A 27340-nucleotide genomic window follows, 5' to 3' on the forward strand; every position below is an offset into this window, starting at 1 on the left:
AATATGTCTCCAAAATAACAAATAACATTCTGATAAAGAAGATATTACTGAGAAGCGAGAAATTATTGTAGCAATGAAACAACATACTGTACATTCAATTTAGGTATCCTGCATGCTACTAAATAGAATTTATCAAAAGAACCATAAAAGCATGAGAAAGAGAATTACATAAAATAGTTTAATTCTAGTGAAGTGTAGCTTTATACAGATGGTGAATATTTGGCACTCAGTTCATCCTCGTTGTTGATATGATTTCTTATGTATATATTTATTTATATATATTTATATATACTTTTAGTGATAACTAAACAGCTAGTTTCCTGGTTCTAACATTCCTTGAAATTCTATAGGAGGCATTTAATTTAGTCCTTAGGCCACACATTTGTTTATTTTGGCATGTCAATGGTAAATGAACATATGAGATTTGTTTCTGTGCAGAAAATCCTGCACGCTCATAGTGGCTTTTCTTCAGGAAAGAACAGTTCTAGAGCAGTGTAAGCCAGGCTTCTTGGAAGGGAAACTTTGTTAATTCAGTAAATTAACATCTAGGGTTGTCTAAAGAATACGTACTTGTGGAGCCCTTTTAAAATGAGTTGGCCATACTCTTAAACCTCCAAAGGGTAAATCAAAGCATGGATATGAACATGTGGATTCCACTGGTAATTATAAATAATGCTGATATTTCTTTGTGAAGCCTACAGTCAGAGACCTGAACCTACTACCAAGCCCTCTGCTTTACTGTGACTGACATGAAGGGAAACACAACATCCTACAGAACCATTATGCAGTAGCCAACTCTCACAATAAGTCCTTCCTACCTCAGCAGGGCTTGCCAAGTCACATGCTGACCTGAATTATAGTGGGCCAGTCTGACATTTCCCTCCAATTACTTTGTGTTAGATTTTTTAATGTTCTAATGCAACTGAGATCAGAATGTAGGCCAAAGCTCTGCAATAATTCGTCTCACAGATAAACAACTTTAATAGTTTAGCTTTAATAATGGAGAACACTGTGCTGAACGAGAGAAGAATAAGGAAAGGAGAAGTAAAATCCTCGCTAACAGGCTGTGTTGGTGAATAATGACCATACATTCAAACAAACTTCCCCCTCATTTAACGTTAGTGAAAATATTCATGTTTTCCTATTAGTATTTGTATTATATTTGTATTTTGTATTAGAGACATAAAAAATCCTCTCCAGCAACACCAATTTAGAAAAATAACAGTTTGGCCTTAATAGAATAGAGAATTAAATTGCCAGCTGATGAACACTGTTCTGGGTTTGCTCAGTTCAGGTGCAAACTCTGTAGACACACCAATTAATGTTATCTATGATCTGACTTCAGAAGCCCCATTCTGTTTCATCAATGAATGGTAATGGTAGGAACATCCACGTGTGGAAAGGTGGGGCCGTGAACAAGCAGTCTTTTACTGTGATCATCATTTATGAAATGCAATATACGCTTAATAAGAAGGAATCTGGAATATGGTTTTAGATATAATGAATGTCATGGCCTTTTGCAGCTATTAGAATTTTATTTTGTTAAGGGGAGTTGAATCAACCTTAGTATTCTGTCCAAATTCTCTTTTGGGCAAGTTTCCATTTCAATTTCAGTTTTATAGTTGCTGTCCTGAACAGCCTATTATGTAGTTAAACAGCTGCAGCATTACACCACAGAGGTAGCTGCATTATAAAGAAAAATTAAGCAATTTCTGTGTATACAGAGGGCTGAATTCTTGCCAGGAGCCTGTGTATGCATATGAGTATGCCATAAAACAGCTGTTCCCAAAAGATGTTCCCTGAAGGTGAACATGGTGCAGATGGGCCATGGGATGTGGCACATTGGCAGTGCCATAGCCAAGCTGCAAGGAAGAGACACGGTCTGCAAGAATGTGATTACTGACAGTGATTCCTGGGTCCAACCACATGTGAACTGGAACACTGAAAAATTATTTTATGTATACATATATATGTATATATCCTTCAGTTCTCTGCAGTGTGAAAGAGCTGCCTCTATTCTGCCCCTCCTCACAGTACTAAGAGATGTCACCATTGCTCTGTTGCACAAAGAACCCTTAGCATTAGAGCTGAGCATTTCTTCAGAGCAATTGCCTGAACCTAAGCATAATCCTTATGCCTAATTCCTTCTTGTGCTCCATGTTCTCTCTTGTGCTACCTTGGCTAGAGGGAAGAAGGGGAGAGAACTGGACACTTGGAAGTTGTGAAATACATGAAGGCTGCTTTTGCATCGCATGCCCCAGGCCTATCTCTCTGGCCAAAAAAGCTGTGGGAGGATGCGTTTGTGAAGGAGAGGCTTACTAAGATCTCAGAGCAAGGGCTCAGCTCCTGCACCTGCCGATAGATGGCACCCTCCCAGTGGAGCTCCTTCATCACCACGACCTCAGGCCATCACAAATAGAAAAGGCAAAGGTTGTTCCAGAAACATAATTTGATTCTGTCCCTGTGTACAAGATCAGCAGTGCTCTCTCCTCTCCTCTGCTTTGCTCAGGTTTTCCTCCTGGCTCATCAAGTCTCCACTACCCATTTGGCACAGGTGTGGACCAGGAAAGTCTCCTCTAGGTGCTAGGAGGGTGATGTGGAAGGAAACTCCCCGGCAGTGTGGGGACAGGCAGGAGGGCCCTCATCCCTACTGCTCTCCAGGCCAGCATCCAGCTGTGGGCAGGGGAACTGCCTGCTGGAGCCCAGCCTGAAGTTTGCATGTCCTCTAATAAAGTGCTTGGAGATCCTTCTGGATGAAAGGCACTGTGTAAATGTAAGCATCAACCTGCTGGCCACCAGGAAGCACCTCTCTAGACATTGAAGGGTTTACTGATACTCCTCACCTGGAATGTAGCTCACCAGTGCTATCACCACAAGGTAATTGCTCTGGGAATAGCAATGGGAGTAACACTGCTTCACACTTCATTCCAACACTGCCTCATAAAAAGGCTCCTGCTCCACAGGATACCACAGCTTTCCAGCTCACACTCCTGGGCACCTGGAGCTACCAGCCCAAACTCAGACCTTGCGTGACCGTTCATGAACCATCCCCTGTTGGGTTGGCATCTGATGTGTCCCCAGCATTGGTGCCGTAATGCCAGTGAGGACACCAAACCCACAGACTGGCTTGGGCAAGCTTCAGGGATTGGACGCAATGGCTGAGACGAGCGGATCTGGGGGGATGCATCCCATGGATCTCAGCAGGGCCTGGAGAGACCGCAGGTCACTTATGGCACATGGACACCTAGGGAGAAAGTATTCTCCTTGCAAAACCACCAAATGACCCCACATTCCCTCGCTTTATTCTAGATGCAGTGCCAAAGGAGTAGAAACTAGGTTATTAATTTACTGATACAGCAGGAAACACGGGCTTATTTTAAAACAAATAATTTCTATTATATGAAATGTACTATATAGACAGGAAATCCACACAACTTCCTATGCACGCTTTAATTCCTTCCTGGTTATCTCAAGTCTAACATAGTGACAAAGTATAAGCATGAATTCAAATGTAATTTTTTGGTATTAAACTATACAACATGATTAGTCTTTGTACGCTGCCAAAGGCCATTCCGATCAGGTCGACAAGAAATAATAAAACACTCCATAATGTACTTCACCAATTTACAAAGAATTTCAAATCTGAAAAAAATATACAAAGCAAAAGTAAGTATGGCAGATAACAACAATTTCACCAGTCAGGCTTTTCTTAATTTAAATCTTTACAATTCTGTTTATTATACTTGTGTTTTACAGGCAATGAAGAAATGAATGGAGACTTTCTATAATTTTAATCAGTGAAAATAAGTATTAGTTCAATCAGCATTCAATTAAATGCTATTTTGCTATTTCCAGCTGTTCTGTGTGGATGTACTCCATGAAGGACTCCATGAACGTACTCCAGGAAGGACGTGGACCTCTTGGAGTGGGTCCAGAGGAGGGCCACTAAGATGATCAGAGGGCTGGAGCACCTCTCCTATGAGGAAAGGTTGAGGGAACTGGGCTTGTTGAGCTTGGAAAAGAGAAGGCTGCGGGGAGACCTCATTGCAGCCTTCCAGTACTTTAAGGGAGTGTATAAACAGGAGGGGCAATGGCTGTTTATGAGGGTGGATGGTAATAGGACAAGGGGGAATGGTTTTAAACTGAGACAGGGGAGGTTTAGGTTGGATACTAGGAAGAAGTTTTTCACACAGAGGGTGGATACGCACTGGAACAGGTTGCCCAAGGAGGTTGTGGATGCCCCATCCCTGGAGGCATTCAAGGCCAGGCTGGATGTGGCTCTGGGCAGCCTGGTCTGGTGGTTGGCGACCCTGCACATAGCAGGGGGGTTGAAACTCGATGATCATTGTGGTCCTTTTCAACCCAGGCCATTCTACGTCCATTAGCAGAAAGTATTCTACTTTCTCTCTTTGTGTTTAGTTATGTTCTTCCCACACTGGTTTTGTAACTAAATCTTATTTTGAATGCTGGGGAGTCAGATTACAATTGATCTGTTAAGATCATGTTAAGGTACCACGTGCTGTGTTTCTCAAGCTGGGGACCGAAGCAATTTGATTTATCTGCAACACAAGTATGATAAGCATAATGTTATTTTTCTAAATTAACCAGATGTACAGTATGTAGATAGTAATGGCTTATCTGCCTGTAATGATAGAATGTTACCTGTACAAGAATTTAATATATTGCACTTTGAAATATAACATGCACAGATAACATATTATCAAATCTTTCAGTAAGCATCGAATTTAATTTTGATTTCCTTTTTTTTTCTTTCTTCTTTTTTAAAACAAAGGTGGAACAAAAAGAAATCACACGTATCCAAAACTTATATTGAACATTTTCTCATAATGGCATGGGAAATATGGTAAAATACATCAAAGGTTGGTATCATTTCTGCAGGCCTATTTTTGCCTGAGAACATCCAGTATCATGGTAACATATAAAAAAATATCAAAATATGATTCTCAATTAAAAACTTATATGGACTGCTCCAAGTCAGCATTATTAAGTCAACTGTGATCTAAATAAATCTATAATCTTTGTGGGTTTTTTTTTTTTCACCATTTGTCTCCAAAGTCTAGTTACCAGCAGGATTAGATTTTATTTGTCTTAATAGCATGACCCGTCCCTGCAGGTGGGGGTTTTCAAGCAGGTAAGTCACGTGTGAAGAATAAGGGAAATCAGAGAAAATGTATCAGCTGCCATATATGTATACCGCAGCTCTATATTTATATAGATATAGGTGTGTGTGCCTATTTTAAATTTCCTTAACCTAGGAAAGGCTCTAGTTTTATGTGGATATTTCTAATTAGCAGCTCCACATTAAATAATACACCTGTTTTCAACACTAAAGATGCCAATGTCTGCAAGTACATTTGTATTTAAAATAGTAAAACAAATACAGGAATTAGCATCGATATTGTACCCTACCCAGAATTCAGCTCTTTCCTTTATAGAAAATGCCTTGAAAACATGAGGGATGGGAAAGATAATGTTTTTATCCATAGAAGAATATTTCAGGGTTTTTTCTTTTTTTTTTTTTTCTTTTTTTTTCTTTTTTTCATTTTTGAGGGATATACATTCGTCTTGGTTTTTGCTTCCAAACGTAGTTTAAGGCTATTTGGTAAAGTATATACCAGATATCAGGCTCAATTTACAGGGCTTTCTCCTCACAGAAACATCTCAAAACCTCATCTCTAAAGATTCCCATCTTGAAGCTAAACACGCTTTATCAGCTGTGCTCCAAAGACAGAACTCATGCTTCGTACTACACGCTGTAGGAAAAAAAAAGAAGAAAAAGGAAAAAAAAATATATAGAACCAAGGCAAAACAGATTAGAAGCAATGTCAGATCTGCATAACCTATGATAATTCACGTTTTCAGTCATCTGTCAGGCTGGAGGGTGTGTGGGACGTGGATTTAAAGTGCTCATCAGGTGAAGAACCAAAGTGCTATAGTATAATTTAATAGCTGTTCTGCCTATGGCTAAATACATTAAATACATTGCATTTGTTAAAGCAGGTAAACAGGAAATGTGGTAGATGCGGCTGTCTGTCTTGGTGTGTTAACACTGTTTGGACCTAAAGTAGTACAGAGGAGCTTTCAAACCTTGGAGTCGGAGTTTCTGGGTTACATATCTTATTGCGTCTTCACCTGAAGACTTCTAAGTGCTGGGTTGCTCGGGTGGCTCTGGAAGGTAGGTGAAGTGGAATATTTCTATCTTAGTTTATTTTAAACCAAAGCCTCTGGATTGTGGTAGTCACTACTTCTCTAATAATAGCGAGAGGCTTGAAAATATATTATTATTTTCCATATATTCCATGGCTGGAAATCAATTACCTCTTGAGTCATGTTTGTTACATGTGAAGCAAGCAAGAAGCTTTTTCTTGCTGTAACTGATACTGCATAGAAAAATAGTTCTAAAAAAAATACAACTGTAAACCACAGTTCACCTTTACCTTAACATAACCATTTAAACTTAGATTTACTCACCACTCACATTCATATTTCTTAAACTGTTTACAACATCACAACTGGCATTTTAAACAAGCAAGATTTTTTTTTTTTTCTCAAGGATACCCTGGAAACTCAATTGATAGAACGTTTTGAGAGTTTGAAGTATTACATGTAGCGCAGCTCTTGAAAGAAAAGAGAGGATCATAAAATAAACGTTAACACATAAAAGAACTGTTAAAAATGCGATGAGTGTTCCAAAGGAGTAAGTATAACTTTTTCTTTACACATCTTGCTACAGAAGATCTAACTTTTTAAGGCTTCCGTTTTCCTTTCACCCATCACTCAAGTCCTCTTGCATTATAATTTTGCTTAGGTTTCAGAGTGTCGTCATACTGCTAACAGCAAACGTTTCTCAGTGGGCATTCCCAACACCACCAGACTTGTACGCTTCTTGGTTTCTGATGAACTTTGGAGTTTTAGTGGCTGGATATCCCTGTTCATCTCCAGAAACGTGACACGACATGAGAGGCCTAATATTATTCTGCGGTAACAAAGATGAGAAGAGTGGCAGAGCACATGGGTAAATATTTTAGCTGGGTTCTGGGAAAAGAAACTGGAGGTCAGAGAGAGAAATGGGTTCTTTCTTTCCTGCTCTTTACGTTTGTAGCACCTTCTACTTGGATTAGCTAATGCCTCTAGTGAATGGTGAGATGCACCCATTGATAGTTTGTTATTCTTATCCCTAATTATCACACATTTTATAAAAATATAAATAACAAAAAAGTAAGCTGGGTTCCATCTCAAGAGGTGTTTCTTGTTGTCCTCTGAGAATATACTGGATAAGTCAGGTCTCAACAAGCCCTATCCATTGTAGCTGATTGTAAGTCAGACAATAAATACAAAAGAAGTCGTTCTTGCGGTGAGCTCAGCAAATTCTGAGAAAATCAAAAGCATTCCACTGTGCTTATGGCACAAAGAACACAACAGCAAGGGCATATTTATGGAGAGAATGAGACAAAAATTACCAGGTAAGTGACAAACTGTACAAGCATTTTGTCTAAAAAAGGTACTCTGCAGCATTCTGTCTTTAAAGCCGGGTTTGAGCCTCTGGGATGTATATCTCGATGCTGTCTGCACGCTCTGTGGCTGAATTCTGCCGGAAAGAGGCTGCTCTCTTGGCAGCCATGAGCCGCCTTCTGGCTTCTTGTCGCTGCCTGTCGGGTAGGTCCAGAGATTTTTCTCTTGTGATGGGGAATTTTCCTTTTGGGGGCTTCTTTGGTACAGGAGGAGGAACCTTTCTTTCTTCCTAAAATAGGGCATTAAAATTGAAGGTAAATGGCGTGCGGAAGATACCGTCAGCAGAACATGCAAATTGAAGACATACAGTGCCAAATACTCATTACATACATCAAGCATGCTTGGTTTCTGCTCTAAAATCAGCTGATTAATGGATTGCATGAATGGCTATCCATTCCAGAAACACTGATAAAAACCTGTTATTTCAGCACAAATTCTGTAGTCCTGTGCCTTAAAAAAGACTACACTTCATTTCACTGTCCTTGCAGATATCCTACACATGCAGTCTACATACCTCACTTTCACATGAATTTGCTGTTTCATCTGACACGTTATTACACTCATTATAAACAGAAACACACACTGGCTCTCCGATAAGAATTCAGCGCATCTGTGTGGTCTGATCAAGTGAAAAGACTGTCTAAGATTAGCAGGACAGAATTTTTAATTAAATTAATCATACTGAGTTTAGCCTCAGCTGGATATGAAATAGCAGCTGTGTATACATATCTATTAGTTTAGTCTCCTCTATGAATTGCTAAATGGAAACATGCAAGAACCAGCCAAAGAGAGAACATAAGCTAATTGTTCTCCTTGCCAGCCTGGACCGTTTTAAAGAAAATTATGTTGAAGAATTGGCAAACTACAAAGCAAGAGTCAATAGATGTGCTACCAAAGTAGCTGTCAATGGCTTATATGGGTTTTATATCAAGAACTATTTTGAGATATGAAATTGATACTGTACTCCATTTATAGATTGTGGAATATCATATAAGCGCCTTAAAAAGATATTGTAGAATCACAGAATCATATAATAGTTTAGGTTGGAAGGGATCTCTGGAGGCAATTCAGTATAACTTTCCTTCAAAAGCCACTTGAAATTAGATCTGAGGTTGAAGTTGTAAGAGGTTTTTCAACACCGTGTTTAATATTGGCCAAATATCTCCAAAGGTGGAGAGTCCACAATTTCATATGTATAGTGTGGTTATTATAATAAATTTTTCTGCTGGAACACTTCTTACAGTAATTGTAATAGTTCAAAGTATGGGCTGTTCCTTATGGAGAACACAGTTAATTTGAGGCACAGCAGGATTCAAATAAATATAAAAAAGTGAACTGATAGACCTATGGTTTGCAGAATCATCTTTTTTTTTTCTTTCTTTCTTTCTTTCTTTTTTTTTTTTTTTTAATTCTGAAAATTCTGAATCCACTACCAAAATGCATTAGCCAAGACTAGAGTTAAATTTATTTAAGAATATACTTCAATGTTCTCAACTCAGCAAAACAGTGCAGCAGCCTAAGATGCTATTCTCCATGATAGACAGCTCTCCCAGTCTTTATTTTCTCTTTTTCCTGTTTTTAGACAGGAACGTAAGGGCTCCATTCCTGCTGTCCCATCTTATTATTTTTTTACTTTTACTTATTTTCCTCTTAGGAACATCACTGTTGCTGTCACTATAATAATTTCTTACTTCCAGTTGTCACTAGTAAGCAAGAGTTGCAAACTCACCATCCACCAACCAGTTGGCTGAAAATTAAAATCCAAGAGGAGCATGAAGAAATGAAAGAGTTGTCAAAATGCCTCCTAATTCCTCCCGAACCAAGCAAGTATTCACCTGAGGCCAACAGTACTGACTCAAACCAAATGCTGCCGTCATCTGACTGATAAAATAATCAGCAAGGGTAGTGGGATAATTCGGGTGTGGGAAAGAGCTCTGGGAAGGGGAAAGGCAGTTTGGGAATCAAGTGCTTGTAGGTATAGTGCCACCTTCTTTGGAAGCCGAGTGGCCAGGGTTATCTCCCAGGCAGTGGGGCTGCAACAGAGAAATGCAGGCATTCTGCCAAAAGCACTCTTTTCGCCCCAAAATTTCCATAGGCCAAGTTTTCGCTTGACCAACACTATGTTTTGTTACTTGTACCAGCATCAATCATTTATTTGAGCAGGACTGATCACTGTAGCTCAGGTTTGAGCTGGCCCAAAAGGTAGAACATGCTGCAGTCTACCTTGATTGAATTCTTGGGCTACTGTTCTCAATCTGAATTAGTCAGAACATATTTCAGTTCTAGTTTTTTTTTAATATGAAGACAGATAAATTCAAAAGTTTTATGTAGCAGAGAGACAAGATTTTGTAAAATCCATTTTGTCTGCAACACAATTCAGCTCAACATCGTTAAAAGGAAAAATCAAACAAACAAAAAACCAAAAAAAAGAAAAAAGAAAACCACACTTTTATGTCTGATGGAGGTTTCCATGTACAAGTTGGGCTACAACAGTTAGATGTTTTCCATCTTTGGGTTAGAGACCTACCACACTTCCCTATTGAATTTAAAACATGGAAACTACAGTACTATAAATGGGAAGGAAGTTGTATTGCCCATGGTCTCCTTACCTTCCTTTCAGGTGATTCTATTATTTTCCATTCATTGAGTTTCAACTGGTGCAGTTCATCAAACTTCATGCTGACATCTTCAATTGAGAGCTGCAGTAAGTCCCAGAAACCTGCCAGGTCCTGGGAAGTTGGTCTCGGCATGGCACTCGGGTCCTGTCATGCACGAAGGAAAAAAACATGAATAGAGCAGGAGGTTTTAAGCAAAGTCATTTGAGGTAGGAAGGGAACCACCTCAGATCATTTTGCTACAGTGCTGCTCATGGCAAAGGCTACACATGCTCTGCAGCTGGGAGCTGAGACTGAAAAGGTGCGCCTCCTATACAACTCAGATACGAATAAGTGAGATGTCCTGTGCTGGCCTTTCTGGATCTGAGCATCATGGGAAGCCTCTGAACACCATCTGCTGTGCTGACCTGCATTTCTAAAATGTAGCATGCTGACAGACTCTGTCTGCTGATTGTTAAAGGGAATACGGATGTGGCTTATATTCTAGGTATCCTGAAGTCTCTATTGTTAAAAATCACGGACAGAGGAGGTGAGCAGAAGATAGACAAAACAACACTGCAAGGAAACTGTCAACTTATGCTGGATTTGATTACATTATATTGGGTTTTCAAATGGACATGTAAAGTAAAAAATCTGGATGGGGATGTTTGTTAGAATTTTGTTTCCCATGGGGTAGAATCATGCTCAGGAACTGGGCAGATACTATTCCCATTTACTGGGGTTAGGTGGTTATTAACTGAATGTCAGTGTTGGATAAAAATTACCTAAAAAAACAGTTTACAGACTCTGTACCCCATATCTTGAGCCCTGGTGCTTGTTCAAGAAGACAAGTTTGTCACTTCAGTGAAGTGGGGTTTAATTGGCAAGCATCTCAGTGAAGATAATGGACAAATGTCTATCAGGGAAGTATGTAGGTCACTCTGAAAGTAATACCTCATATTTATTTCTATGGAAACTACAACAGTTACAAAAAACACAATAATTCTATTAGATTGAGCAAATTCTCACCTACAAAGTACTATTTTTCAACATAGTCACCACCACTTTCACCAGTGATGAACAAGAGACTGCATGCTGCACACTCTTAACAATCTGCACCAGTGGAGGTTATCCACTGTCACTTTTTATCCATTGTCCACTGCTGAAATGCACCACCCACTACTTCACTGTGCTCACATGTACTTTTTGGTCTCCATAAATGTTTGAAAAGCATCGGTGAATGTCAATGGCAGTTCTTTCTGCACAGGGGAATTCAGTGACACACCTTTGCTTTCTACGCACTTCCATGTCAGACACCATGTTGTCAGACTGCCCCTCTGCTGCCATCTGTCACATGACAACAAAATGTGATGGAATACTGGTGGAAGGTTACATGCCTCTGACATCACGTGCCAATATAAATCAGTAGCCATTACATTTGGATCGGCCCTTGTAGTAAAAGTCTACGCAATGGAACTGAGAGTAACGTAGTTGGAATCAACCCAAAGATGCTCATGATCTCCCCATCTTCCCAGGCCAAAGCTGTAATGACTAGTTTAATGAGTAATAAATAAACAGTGGTGTTATCGATTAAGAAAGGCTCTGTGTCCCACATACTCAGAATCTAAAGGATTCTAGGCAGTGAGCACAGCCTCACATAGTTACCTAAAACCTGGGAAAGAAAATCAACATTTCTTTTCCACTCCTCCCCTGATGTGCATGTTCCTAGGGGTCTTACAATAGGGACTGCTACTTAAATTTGGCTTTCCTTACAGTGGGAGCTGAGTGGCTGGAGCTGGGCATGACAACAGCCCCCCAGCCTTCTCTGCTCCGCCCCGGGACCTCAGTTACTCCTCACACACCTTGCTCTCTAGACCCTTTCCCATTTTCATAGCCCTCCTTTGGATGCACTCTAAAAGTTTTATGTCCTTCTTTTATTGTTGTGCCCAAACCTGCACTCAGTGCTCGAGGTGAGGCCACACAGTGCAGAGCAGAGGATGATAATGCTCACCTAACTGCAGTGCTGGGCCTGGGGCATCCCAGGGTACAGTTGGGCCTTTGGGCTGCCAGGGTACACTGCTGACTGAGATTCAACTTGCTGTCATCCACAATCTCCAGATCCCTTTCCATGGGGCTGCTCTCCAGCCTCTCATTCTCCAGTCCATACATATAGCCAGGGTTGCCCCATCCCAGGTGCAGAATCTGGCACTTAGTATTGCAAAGCTTCATGCAGCTGGTGATTGTCCATCCCTCCAGTTTGTCAAGATTGTCAAGATCTCTCTCTCTCTGCAAGGCTTCTCTACTCTTAAGGGAATCATCAGTTCCTGACATTTTATTACTGTCTGCAAACGTAGTATAAATTCAAGTCCTATATCCAAATCATTGATGAAAACATTAGAGAGAACTGGTCCTAAAATAGAGCATTGCAGAAATCTTTGCTAGAAGAAAGTTTCTGTTTCGTGGGGGAATTGAGGACTAGAAGTTACTACACAGGTTATAACAGACTTCTGGAAAACATGATACAACTCTATATTAGTATTCACTGAAAATGACTATATTGGGTGGATCCCTGTTTACTTCAAAAGCACAACAGCGTGTGTCAGTGATATTAATTACTCTAGAGAGGTCAATATTACAGGCTTTAAGAACTGACTCCCAGCGTGAAATCTGTCAGCAACATATATATTACATTGCAATCTGTTCTCTCCATTCTGGTCTCCTCAGTCTCTCTCCCCAGTTTCCTCTAAACAGCCAGAAAGTGATACCACTCGTGGAAATGCCATTGACTTCTGAATTGAGGGTAATTGCTCTTCTGTACCTTTGCTCTCCACTCATCCCTGCTGCAGAAGAGCACAGCTTCCAGCACGGCTGGAAGAAGAGCATGCGGTGCATTGTATGGACACAAGAGGGCTGCCTCCTGCTGCTATAGCTTACGGATCCGCAGCTCATGGATGAGTGCTAGTAAAAATGATTGCTACTACAGTTAACTGAGTTTTGAGAAGCTTGGCTTAAAGCTGCTTTTTTTTTTTCTTCTTTTCTTTTTTTTTTTTCAGCAGTGACTTCTTTGTTTTTATTGTGTTTGGAATTCAGCTTTGCAGCTGTCTTCCAAAAGGAAGCCTAAAGCAATGCCGATGCTCGTGTTGCTCTGGTTTTGCCTGCAACCGGGACATACTTAGCGATGATCTTAAGAGCTGAGCAGAATGTCTGCTGACTGGAGTATGGAGGAGGACACTCCAAAGAAAAAGCAGGGTATTGTAAAAGATAATGTGAATAATTCACCAGGAAGTAGTCATTAATCAGGGATGTTTTTTCTCAAGCAGTGAATGAGAACTGTATACTGTAAGAGATAGTCAGCTCAATTCTTATAATTTTTAATCTCAAAATAATTTCATTGAAGCTGCTGGTTTTATGAATTTATCCTGAATGAGACATCTTAACCAACAGCATCATCAAATGTGACCCTTGAAACTGTTAAGATTCTTTAGAAAAATCCATAAGCCATGGAGAAATTTCAATGTGAGTAAGTGTGTTCCTCTTCCTAAAACCTTGCTGCATTTTTGAATTGGCAAAAGTGGCTGCTGCTGTTCTCTGTCCTACATTTACGGTTATTGTTGTTGAACACTGTTAGAGAAACAAATGTGTTGGAGCCTGCTAAGTGCCAGATGTACTCCAGTAGCTGCTATCTGTCAGCATTCCCATGGAGGACCAAGATGCTGCCGCCAGAGAATATGGAATGCCTGCTGTAGATGTGGGCTAAGTGACTACTCAAGAACAAACACTACTACCAAGCATAAGAAGAAAAGATTAAAACATGAATGACCTAAAAGTCTAGTTCTGCATTTGTTCCTTTTTGCAGAGCCCATTGGTGATTCAATGAAGCTGAAGAATATTCAGAGCTGAAATCTCCAAAACTGAATAAAGCTGCTAGTATGAAGTTCAAAGGTTTATTATCCATATAAGAAGGAGAAAAATAAAATCTTGCCTATTTTTTTTTTTTTTGGTAATGCTGTCTGCAAGGCTCTAGATTCCTCCTATTGCTTTTGCAGTAATGACAGGCTAGTGCTTCCAAACAGCTGACGGCTGTGCAGAGCAGGAGCTGCTCTTTCATTACAGTAATGCTCTCAAGCACAATTCCTGGACCCACTTGAAGAAAAAGTGAAGTGGAGGGGAGGTTGGGCTCTCCGAATCTTATTTTGCATGGCTCAATCCATCAGGTAATGGAGGGCAGTCTGAAATTTACAGTATGAAACTTTCAGATGTCGATGAAGATTTCCTTCTTTCACTATCAAACAAATGAACAAACAGTAGCACACACAATACATTTGATATTACAAACTTGGTCATCTCCTGCTTGCCTGACTTTGCATATTTCCTCTGTCACTCTGTAAGAGCTATTAAAATTCTTGTTTTGACAGACTCTTTGAAGTGGATAATTGGATTCTTTCCTAATGAGGGCCATATATCTTATCGTTTTCTATCAGAAGATAGGACATGCTTGGCATGACTTCCTCAGTATTTGATTACCGTTTCAGGAATTCTAGATATGTAATGTTATGAATGGTAAGCAGCACACGGGTCCCTGCAAAATGACTTTTGCCTTAAAAACCTGTGCAGGAAATACTAGCAAATAAGGAAACGTGTCTAATCAGACAAATAGCTTACAACTGCTGTAATGTATGCAGCAAAATTCAACACTTTTAACATATGAGATAGGGACAGTCAAAAGTTACACTTGATTTTCAAGTGAGCCAGAGATTGTAGGTGTTCTACCATTAGACTTAGCTAGAAGCATTATGTTCTTCTATTGCTTAGTATCATCTTGCCACAACGTTTATATCACTGATGGCTGCTGTCATATTAACGAAGATAACATTTCGAATCAAATTAGTGTCTAATGAACTTCCAGAACAATAGCAGTAACTCCTACAAGTAATATACTGCATCTGTTCCCTTCGCCCTAGGACATCTTATATATAATTGGCAATGCAAATTATGAAACCCAATTTTATGAACACTATGTATGTTCTCATTTCCAAGATCAGTCCCATTTTCAGGTAGGTAGAGAGCTGCATCATGTCTCCTGCTATTCTCTGCTTACTGTAATTTGAAAAATGTCTCTTTTCTTACCAGAAATACAGTTACTATTTTAGGGTATTACAAAAATAAGCCATAATATTATGTCTAAGAAAACTTGCATTTGTTCCCTTCTCATTTTTTTTTTCTCTTTAATAAGGGCAGCAAAAAAAAAAAAGACAAAACCCAGATAGTCTAAAATTACTGAAACTACATTCACTTTGCTAACACAATACTTAGAGATTAAGTTAAAAAAAAAAAAGAGCAGCAGCGAGACAAATGTGAGGCAGGAAAATGAGAATGCTACCGTGTGGGTATGCCACATTTTTTGTCGTTGTTGCCATTGAATTAAAAATATTAAGGTCTACAGTTTACAGTTAAATTCTCTGGAATATTAGGAATGAGTATTCATAAACTCTTCAAGAACAGCCAGAGGTGGTGACTTACCAGATTTTGCTGACAGAGCCAATAAAACTGCTGGAATTTCTGAGACATGAGGAGCTGAGCACTTCCAACAGCACTTCGGATCTTGCCTAGGACTAAGCATACAGAGAGGTTGTTATCAATAGATGTTTTGGTAGCAAAAGGAAATGCCATCTCAAAGAATATGTAGCTGAAATTACAGCTTAGTTTGTAACGGAAATAAATATTTTGCTGCTTCTGATTATGCACATAAAATATTTTTTAAGAGATAGAGATATAGGGAAGCTCCATGGCATCTTACCTTTTGTAAACAGTAAATGATATATTAGTAATATAAAACTACCAAGACTGTGTTTGCTTAAGAAAGTAGAAAGAAAAATCAAAGGAACGCAGACAGCTTCCTGAAGTAGCCATATGGACATAAGGTTTTGAGAATAATCTTGAATTCCAGTGTAAATCATATCTTTTCTGAAAAAAGCTCAGTGATAAGCATTATCACCCAGATTTTCATTTATTTATTTATTTATTTATTTATTTATTTATTAGAAAATGTATGAATTCTGACCTGACGAAGCACTTAACTGCACATAATTCAGTAGGACTACTGACGCTGAGACTAGTAAGTTAACACCAAACTTAACCATCAGCTTTTCTAGATTTATCTCTTATGTACCACCAGGCACAATTACTGAAACTAACATTACAGGAACATCAGATCCAGGAACTTCACTTATTTTGTTCCTTCAATACTGTCATTCTATTTTTCAGATGTTATGATTAATGAATTAGTATAGAAATTTTCCTTACTTAGATGATGAAACTAACCTTACTGCCATTGCATAATATTCCGTTAAGAACACAAGTAATGCTTTACTTATCTGAACCTGTGAAGACATTTTCTACATGCATTATGGATACAGAATAAAAGCCCAGTGGAAGCTGGAACAAGACTTGCTTTTGTAAAGTGAGAGCTGCTGAAATAATCTCGCTTAAAGAAGCAGGTGGGTGCCTGTTTCCTCTGATGTCAAAGGGAACTTTAAATGTACCTTAGGTTATATCTTCTGATTCTGCAATCACAAATGGCTTCTATCATTGTGGATGATCCCTGGATGAAGCCTCTTTAATCTATCTGTACTGTGGAGCAAGGTTAACATGTTAAAATATAAAGTAAATGCTCCTACCATAGGATGAGATGTTTTGAGGAATCATGTCTCTAAGACACTATTCTGTGGTAGGAGGCATTACGAGTTGTAGGTTGTGTATCCTGGAAAATACATAGGGTGGTCAGGCACTGGAATGGGCTGCCCAGAGAGGTGGTGGAGTCACCGACCCTGGTGGTGTTCAAAAAGCGTTTGGATGTTGTGTTGAGGGACATGGTTTAGCGGGAACCACTGGTGAAGGGCGAGTGGTTGGACTGGATGATCCTGTGGGTCTTTTCCAACCTTAGCGATTCTATGATTCTATGATTCTACATGAAGACCGAAGCATGGGAGCTTCAGACAAGAGGAGGACACAAGCATGTGCTCTAGGACTTCATTAAACTGTTGAAACCCTCATGGTTTGTTGGACTTTCCCTGCTGCCAGTGTACTGGCCATTTACAGTGCACAGAAGCACCAAGGGAAGAGACCAAATTCATTTTACTTGACTTTGCTTCCAAGAATCGGCTGCCTAAATAAAAATTTCTCTATGCTCTATGAAAGAGTCAGCTCACCAGCTTGCTCGTGTTAGGCACTTATTTTTAGATGAGACAAATCTCTTCCTAAAGATGCCTATTTCTGCTGACTAGCGTGCCTGAGGGGACTGGCTTATCCTGAGAAAACCAGCTCCTCTTGGACTCCCACATTTTTATGGGATAAATACCATATTTCAGTTGGTAGCAGTATGCTTTCCTCATTAACCTGCACTTCCTTCTCTGTGCTGCAAAAGCAACATTTTAAAAAGCACAATAAACTGAGGTCTCAGTGGAAGATTAAAATTTCCATAAAATGTCCAGATCTTTATATAACATTTAGAGGAAAGGTAGAGAAAGGTAGGTGTAGGGGTGACATAGTAAATGCTCATGCATCTTTTATCATATAGTGATAGAATCATAAAATGGCCTGAGTTGAAAAAGACCACAATGATCATCGAGTTTCAACCTCCATGCCATGTTCAGGGTTGCCAACCACCAGACCAGGCTGCCCAGAGCCACATCCAGCCTGGCCTTGAATGCCTCCAGGGATGGGGCATCCACAACCTCCTTGGGCAACCTGTTCCAGTGTTCCACCACCCTCCGTGTGAAAAACTTCCTCCTAATATCTAAGCTAAATCTCCCCTGTCTTAGTTTTAAGTTAAACATCCTCATCATTTCAGGGAACCAACTTGATAATTAAAATGAGATGCCTAGGGTTGAATGAAACTACAATAGCACAGCAGAACTGAACTGCAACATTTAATATAGAAACCATTCAATGCTTGCTGAGAGAATCTGAAAGTTTAAGGCTCAGTTTCTGTAAATGCATACATATTTCATAACCTTAAAAGCATAGATAAGTAAGTAGAGCTGTGGCTCTCAAACTCTATTTTGCTTTCTGTTAGACAAACAGTTTACAGCTGTGCCACAATACTAAATTAAATAGTAATATGCATAATTCATCTGTCCCTTGTGCTACCCATTTATGAAGGGGTTAAGTGTTTCAGGGCTGCATGAGTAATTCACTGGGGCTTTATTTATGTTCGGTTGGCCAAATGAACTAAAACATTTTAATTGGTTTGGGGTTTTTGATCACCAAACCCCCCACTTTCCTCTATGGAGTTATTGGCTTAGGAAAAGCAATGTTCTGGGTGTTTAAAACCTGAGCAAACATATAGAAATCTAAATAAAGAACTGTTTCTTTTGATCTGAAACAAATTCCTTTCACTGTTTGTCAGAACGTTAAACAAAGGCAAAGATGTGTCACCCAGGCTTGTATCTCCCTTGTCCCTGGATGCTCTGTAGTGCAGGACATGGGACAAACTATCAGGGTGGGTGTCAGGATCCGTTCTTTCCTGAGATGAGGAATTTTGTCATAGCAGGTCCCTGGCACTGCCTTGCCGAACACTCCACACTCTATTTAACTACCCACAGAACCTTTCTGTAGGCTGAGGGTTGTAGTGCTTGTCTCACAGGGAGTACAGCTAAGTTTTAGCTTCCTCCATTGCATTTGTAGCTCACAGCTCAAGTACGAAGTGTGACAAAAAAGGCATTGGTTTTGGCCCTACCACCAAAACTTGACAGAATCTAGATCTGACTGACATTTCCTGGTGAATCTCACCATTACTCCAAACCCCAAATTAAACAAACATTTGCTTGACCTTCATTATCATGAAGGACCACATTAACAGGCACCTGTGATTTAAAGCCAAGGCTGTGCAATGTTCTGATGTGACAACCTCCATTTCAAATGTCAGACACTGCGCTTTCAGGCCATCCGCGTGTGTCACCAAGTCAAACCATATGCTATACAAGGGTAGATAATGGCAGGACAAGGGGAAATGGTTTTAAGTTGAAGGAGGGAAGATTGAGGTTGGATGTCAGTGGGAAGTTCTTTACCAAGGGAGTGGTGAGGTGCTGGAACAGTCTGCCCAGAGAAGTTGTGGATGCACCCCCTGGAGGTGTTCAAGGCCAGGTTGGATGGGGCCCTGGGCAGCCTGGACTAGTATTAAATGTGCAGGTTGGTGGTCCTGCATGCAGCAGGAGGGTTGCAGCTTGATGATTCTTGGAGTCCTTTCCAACCCAAGCTGCTCTATGATTCTGCAGACTCCTAGGAAGCAACCTTAGTCTGTGTGATGCCTGTCTCTCCAGAAACACAGAGGTTCCCCACTGCGTTTGAGGAAAGGACTGCCAGAGCTACTCTGCAGACAATGAGTTAACTAACTTGCAGAACCAGGGCCCTGCTGCCAGGAATAAGGTTTGCTATGAAGGAGCCTACAGCACTGGTGAGCAGCCTTTCAAAAAGGCTCTAATAGCGGTGAATACACATGTATTACAGGCCTGCCATTTACTAAAGATCTAACTCTATTTCCATTTCAATAAGTAAATCAGACTTAATAAAACATAGAAGTTAGAATCTCTCATGTTCATGCTACTCTGGTTTGCTGTAATTAAATTAAAGTATTAAAACACTTCAATTCATAATCTTTAGCACAATATTAATAGACAGCCAAAGCCTTGTCATTAATTTCATGCATTGGGGAATTATTCTGATGAGTGCAGATTGATTATCTCCATGAAAGAATGATGAATGTTACAGACTGGAGAGACTGAGATGTTTGGTGATGCTTAGAAGATTCTGCTTGTAAATAAATGACGATAAAATCATTCACCAAACATAAATATACATAATTTCAACATAATTCATATACCTCTCCACCATTAAGATATTGGTATATTTACTTGAAATTCAGGAAAGAGTAATATAACCTTAATTCTGCTCCCCGATGCATGTGAAACATTCTTTTTTTGTTGTGTGGTCCTGTACGTATGGCTTTTATATCGAAGACATACAAAACCCTGACTGTGACTGCAGGAGATACAGACTCAGGATTTATACTCTTGATAAAGATTGTGCAGGTTCCCTGTAAACAGCATGGACAATTCACACAATAGCATACTGTCTCCAGCAATATGCATATTACAAGAAGTATTAGAAGTAATATGTTTTTATACATGTTGCATTGTATGAGGAATACTCCAAGAACTTAAAATTGAATACTGTTTCTCATCACAAATGCAGGGGGAGAAAAGTTAGACCTGTGTTGATGAAACCAAGATCACAGTGTGATGCTATAACTCTGTTTTGGTAGGTTAAAAGCTTTGCTCAGTTGTGCAGCCAATGGGAAACTACTGACGATCGATCTGCTTCTGACATTCATTAGCATTATTTAAATGATGTGTTTTAGTTTTACATTTTCATTTCATTTCATTGCTTTTATTTTTTTTTTTCCTGTGCTTGTTTGTGTCCCGTACAAAATCTGAGGAAATATGCCTGGAAATGTATTTAAACTGTCATTTAGGTCATCACCCTAGTTCAAAGGGTGTAAACCAGAATGTTTGTTCAATCTGTAAATCTATATTTGTCTAAACCTAAATCCAAATCTATCCTAAACATATGTATTTTCCACTATCAACATAACAGATAGGCTATGTTTAGAGTAAGATGACATTTTAGGACAGCACAGCTATCAATCAGTATTGTTACAGAGAGGAGGAAGGGCGATGGGATCCTTGTGAACTGTGAGACCGTGCATGTTCACTTTTTTACCCAAATGGAGTTCAGAATGGGGAAAACTGGAGCACAGTACACATGCTAGGAGGAATTCTTGGATTCCTCACTATGGGACTCTCCTTTATTGACTTTAACTACCATTTCAGGGAAATTAAGACATTTTGTAGTCATTTCCAACTATCCAAATGTCAATTTCAATAGTTCCTGAAGGCTAGAGTTGTGAGAAGCATTAGGAATTTATGTCATTAATTTCTCTTTGGCTAAAGGATAACCTATATTTGGTCAAACACCTAAAAAAGCTTTTATGGATGATTAACTGAAGAATGTACTAAAGTAAATTGGTTGTGAGGTTTCTTTTCTCCAAAATATGGGAGATTTCTTTACCGTTTCTGTTACAACTCTTCTGCGTTACCAAAGCCCTTGCAGAGCTTTGGAAATATCAGCTGGAGGATTAGAAAGGAAAAATCCAGCAACTCTGGAATGAAGGGTTAAGGGGAGAGAAAGGTGATATTTTCAGCTCTCTCTAATGCCTGATATGCCAGAGATCCCTTTCCTTCAACAGGGCATAGCTGTGTCAGCAAAGCTCCTAACAGTGATGCAAAAGATGTTAGAAAAAAGACTCCTTCTGCCGATGTGATTAATACCAGGCTTAAAGGCTCTGTTTTGACAAAGGAAAAATTTTTACACTGTGTTACCTTAGGATTTTGACATGGGAATAAAGTCTGTGGGGTGCTCCATTTCACACATATTTCAGTAGGCAAATATTTGGCATTTGGGAGCCCAGGATGCCCTCTGCTTTCCTGTGCCACATCACACCTGAACCCATAGCCCCCCTATAGGCTACTAAGCCTTCCTATGCAAAGTCCCCTACTCCTACCAGACAGCTCAAGAAAGCTGGGCTCAGGCTGCACAGCCGTGGCCCTCTGCGTCTTTAGCAGCGCTGTGATAACAGGGAGTGTTTTTCTTGTCATCACTTACACACCAGCAGTAGCCAAATACAATTTTCAGGGTGTAAAACTGCAACTCCAGTCAGCACCCCAGAGAAACACATATTTTAGCTGGAAGGCACCCTGCCGGTGCAAATGATCACATGCTTACTCTGGGAACACTTCCAGCCATTTATATATTGTATATATATATATATATGTATTCTCATAAAGGCTGAGAACACAAATAACTGCTCATACAGACAATAAATGAACTTCACAGAAACTCTGAAATATGATTCATGGCAACTGACCAAGCAAAAAAATAATGTCTGCAGAAAGAAAGCGTAAGAGGTTAGATTATTTGTGTTGCAGTGATTATCTTCTCCCTTTCCTAGACCTGATGAGTGAAGATCTTAGAACAACATTATGGGAGAAAAGCTACAGTGAAAGAAAAAAATCGATAGAGCAATCAGACAGCTTTCTGTGATCTCAGGGCTATTGTGCTAACACAGAAAATGAAATTGTTTTCCAAAATACAGTTCGATTTTAACTCTTCCCTTGATTAAAACAAAATTGAAGCGGTAGCATAAAGACAGCCTTCTCACAGGAGATGCAAGGCTACCTTTCCTCTTCAGGTACAATTAGTATACCCTGGCCAACAAAAAGAACAATTCAGCATTAACAGTGGCAGTTTGAATGTGCAAACTTTGCTGTCAAGTGTTATGGGAATATTAGCTGCTGCTGGAAGATGGAAAAACATATTTAGTTGCTTCTGGCTCCCGCATTTGTGAGCATTTTCTTCAGAGAACTGTGAAACGCTTAAATATGTCAAGATACGTTTCATGCTGGGATATCATTAAACTTTAGTTCTTGTGGATACATACCTTCCAACTTCTATAGCTCAAACTGGGTATACAAAATGTGTCAGAGGCTCAACAGGAAAACAGTTATTCATGCAAAAACTTTAAAATGCTGTGAAGCTCATTCCCTCGGTGAAAATAATTCTTCGACAATTTCCTTTTAGTTTATGTTAGTTATATGAAATGAAGGGATACATTCCAAAAATTTTGAAATGATCTGAGAAAGATCTCTTGAAATGAGTACATACGATGGAAAAGCAGGAGTCTGTCACGTTTGACATCCATCTGAAGATAAGCATCTGACTTCACTTATGCTATACAGACCTCTTCTGTAGTAATTCCTTTAGCCTATAAGGGATGTGAGAGTGTTCCCCCAAACATGGGTAATTAACTTGTCTTGGTTAGGTTAAAATGGGAATTGCAAGAGTCCATTTCAGTATCTCTATTTCAAGGAATTGCCCTTTCTTTTTGTCTTACAGAGTCACTCTGCAAGTAAGGAAACATAAGATCCTAATGCTCTGTTTTGTTTTCTCTGACATTATTCTAGGTTAAAAGGATAGGGTTTCAATGGATTAGGAATTGGCTGGCTGGACGCAGCCAAAGGGTTGATATTAATGGGTCTGTGTCAGAGTGGAGGCTGGTACCAAGTGGTGTCCCTCAGGGGTCGGTCTTGGGACCGGTGCTCTTCAACATCTTCATCAGTGACACAGATGATGGCACTGAGTTCACCCTCAGCAAGTCTGCAGATGAGACCAAGCTGAGCGGTGCAGTCGATACGCTGGAAGGAATGGAAGCCATCCAGAGGGACCTGGACAGGTTGGAGAAGTGGGCCCATGAAAACCTAGTGAGGCTCAATAAGGCCAAGAGCAGGGTGCTGTACTTGAGTCAGGGCAATCCCAAGTATTTATACAAACTGGGGGAAGATCTTGAGAGCAGCCCTGCGGAGAAGGACTTGCGGGTCCTGGTAGATGAGAAGCTGGGCATGAGCCAGCAGTGTGTGCTTGCAGCCCGGAAGGCCAACTGTGTTCTGGGCTGCATTAAAAAAGGGGTGGCCAGCAGGCAGAGGGAGGTGATTGTGACCCTCTATTCAGCTCTTGTGAGGCCCCGTCTGGAGTACTGCGTCCAGGCCTGGGGCCCCCAGTACAGAAAGGATGTGAAGCTCTTGGAGTGGGTCCAGAGGAGGGCCACTAAGATGATCAGAGGGCTGCAGCACCTCTCCTATGAGGAAAGGTTGCGGGAACTGGGCTTGTTTAGCTTGGAGAAGAGAAGACTCTGGGGAGACCTCATTGCAGCCTTCCAGTACTTGAAGAGAGCGTATAAACAGGAGGGGGAATGGCTGTTTACATGGATGGATAGTGATAGGACAAGGGGGAATGGTTTTTAAACTGAGACAGGGGAGGTTTAGGTTAGATATTAGGAGCAAGTTTTTCACACAGAGGGTGGTGACGCACTGGAACAGGTTGCCCAAGGAGGTTGTGGATGCCCCATCCCTTGGAGGCATTCAAGGCCAGGCTGGATGTGGCTCTGGGCAGCCTGGTCTGGTGGTTGGTGACCCTGCACATAGGAGGGGGGTTGAAACTCGATGATCATTGTGGTCCTTTTCAACCCAGGCCATCCCATGATTCCATGACAGAATAACTACAAATATTAATAAAAAAAATTACTGAGGCTCAATTTGTCTTCATGTCCCACCCTTCATATCCTTCTGAATAATTTCCTGAAAAACAAGATCTTCCTAACTGTTGCAAGGTATTTTAGGGTATTTCTGGAGTGCAAGAGCATAGATAGCTTCATGTGGTGGGGGTATGGGTCAGGTCCTGGGAATTGGTAGTCAGCTAGAATCAGGTCCTCCAGCTTTTCCTGACATAATACACAGACAGCTACATATTTGAGAGAGCACCACTAGCTCCCTACTTCTTTCTCTATGAGGAAGAAGTACTGACACAAGAGTATTTCCACTGCTCGCTTCATGTGATTGCAGATTTGATTGTGGCTGTGCATGAGGAAGAGCTTGGAAAGAAAGGAGGTAGCAAAAGTCCAGCCTTGCTTGAAGACAGCTGGCTGGCCTCCTAGGGAAAGAGGCATGTTAACTGCGATTCTCCTCTTTGCTTCCTAATAATCTTACTTTTCCCAAGGAAATTAAGGTATTGCTGTTCAAACTTCTGCTTCCTATAGCCAGCACTGATGTTCCCAACACTGAAAGCTGGTGCTTTGGGACGCTTATTGATGGCAGAGCATTTAGCAGTGCAAAGATTTAGGGGATAGAAAAATAAGATGTATATGGTAAAACTAAGCATTAAAAAATAACTGCAATGAAAGTAGTTTTGGAAATCCTAACACATGCTAAGCAAAGCAAAATATTTTATTGTTGGTACTTGAACAGCACCTAAGAGGGTATTAAAGTCTTCACATTATCAACACAAAGAGAAAATTCTCAGCTCGTACCTGCCACAGTGAAAATAATGACAAAAACCTAAACTCAAGAAAACACTGGAGTCTTAAAGAAGAAAACAGCCTTATGATCTCTGCCACACTAAAAGCTAAGTTGTTACATGGCAGACTTGCACAAAAAGCAGTGCAGAAATATGACTGCAAATGAAAATGATGCCATAAAAATGCAGGTGTTCTGTCCTCTTAAAAGGTCAGTGAAAGAAACAGAAATTGGCCTTTTAGTGACCATGCAGGTCTGGCCCAAGACTTGAGGGCAGACCATAAGCAAGAGCTCACCGAGGGGGAAAAAAGACAATCAGGAAAGTATATTCAGAGATTATGTGTGAGATTTGTGAGTGTAGGAAAAGATGCTAGTAAGAAAATTGTATATGAACTAATTTGTGATTTGAGAAAAGCTGAGCTGAGACAATAATTCAGATTGGCAGGGATTGAAATATTTATAAAACTAAGACTGGAGAACAAGGATAATTGACCTCAGAGGGAATCACAGGGAGCTGGCTACTGAGTGCTAGGACCACTTTGATATATTACCATCATTAGTGCTGGCTTGGATCTTGTTCCAAAATAGTCTACATTATTTTTCATTTTTTCCCATCACTTCTTTCAAGGTGTCCACAAGAAGTGAGAGAATAATAATGATTCTTGACAAAATTATAATAAGAAAATGCTACTGAACTATCTGAGATTGTAGAAGTGCTTTAACTATTGCTCTTGCCTACCCCGCTCTCTTCTTCTAACTGTCCCTTCATGATGCGTTCTGCTCAGGTGCCTATAAAGGAATTAAAACGTGTTTAAAATGGCTTCAAAAGAAGAGGCAGATTCTCAGGACTCAGGAAAATGGCACACACACACACACACACACACAAAAAAGGTTAACACAAGATAAACTTCTGTGTTCTGGCAAAGGTCCAAGCACGGGAAACTCAGAAGCAAGCGGGGAGAATGTGCCAGAGCTGGAGCTATGGATGGAGATCTTGTTCCACTTGAGCCATATCAGGCTTTGATCCTGTACCTGATGCAGTTGGCCCCTCAGCTACAACCCTAAAGCTCCAGTCTGTCCAAGGCCAGCTTGCACAATCAGCAATAGGGTGTCTACATCTAAAGGTTCTGTAGAATGTCTTTGGTACTGCAAAAAGAGTAAGGAAAAACTACACACCATCAATGTATCCTAGCAGGTATTAGCAAACATCAGTAAGAAAAGATAGCAAAATGTTCTTACTTTCCTCAGAAAGATCGTTTTCTTCTGCCTCTCTTTCCATTTCCTTACACCATCCCTCCATTCTCTTAGTTTCAGTATGTAGCAACTTCATAAACCAAGAACCGTCCCGTCGACAAGGAGACATCCGACCAGTCTCTACCGTCTCAATGGCTGGCTCCAGCCAGGGCTCTGGTGGTGGAAGGTTTGAGGTGTCAACTGGGGTCCTGTAATCTTCTCTGTAACTGAACAGTCCCTGTGTCCGTACAGTTCTCACTGCGCTGTATTGGGTGGGGGTGCTGGGCTCTGAGTGCTGCTGGAAGGATGAGCCAAACTGAAGTCCCTTGTCCTCCATAGTGATATGTCCTGGGAAGCCCTCCAGCTCCAGGTCAGCCTGGACAGCTGCTGTCACACTGTTTGAGCGCTTAAATCGTCCATGTCTTGATGAAGAGGGAAGAAAGAAAAGAGGTTAAATAATACAAATGAATATATGATGATATAGGGGTGCAAAATAATGCTTCAGTGAATGGGTCCTAGTTCTATCCTTCTCCTTTATGCTAAATATTTTTTTCTTTGTTCACATCTCACTAAAATAAGACAAAGGTTAACAACAAAGAGGAAAAACAAAATGCATTGTGCCATCATTGATCTCAGCAAAGATACAAAAGAAAATCATTTAAATTATCTCTGGAAGCAAATATTGATTTATTCTCATACCACATCATTCTCATACTACAAAATACCATGTATCATTACTAAATGAACTGGAAATAACTAGCAGAACTGCAGGGTTGCATCTCCTGGTGGAAGACTGTTAAATAAATGTATAAAAAACCTCAAATATTAATGACCATAATTCGATAAAATCTGAAAATCTGCTAAATTAGGACTTTTGAGAATTCTTTAAAAAAAAGAAAAATATTAACAGCAGGCTTAAGAGTTGTTTTGGTTTTTTTTTACTTACCTCCTAGGATGACCATTAAATGTTAAATTTTTTATTGCAGTATGCCACAAAAAAACATTAAAAAAAAGATT

General features: G+C 40.1%; 1 protein-coding gene across 2 annotated transcripts in view; it reads right to left on the minus strand.

Moving 5' to 3' along the window:
• Positions 1-974: 974 nt before the first annotated feature.
• The window catches only part of DLGAP2 (DLG associated protein 2), a 456527-nt gene continuing 430161 nt past the window's right edge, over positions 975-27340 (minus strand). For both annotated transcript variants that reach the window (XM_025149071.3, XM_025149074.3), the window contains 5 exons: positions 26330-26745; positions 15648-15739; positions 10143-10295; positions 9263-9280; positions 975-7762 (listed from right to left, as the gene is read on the minus strand). In XM_025149071.3, coding sequence (XP_025004839.3) covers positions 7544-7762; positions 9263-9280; positions 10143-10295; positions 15648-15739; positions 26330-26745 — 898 coding nt within the window. In that variant the 3' untranslated portion in view covers positions 975-7543. The remainder of the gene's footprint in view (positions 7763-9262; positions 9281-10142; positions 10296-15647; positions 15740-26329; positions 26746-27340) is intronic.

Source organism: Gallus gallus, chromosome 3, assembly GCF_016699485.2.
Source record: "Gallus gallus isolate bGalGal1 chromosome 3, bGalGal1.mat.broiler.GRCg7b, whole genome shotgun sequence".
NCBI lineage: Eukaryota > Metazoa > Chordata > Aves > Galliformes > Phasianidae > Gallus > Gallus gallus.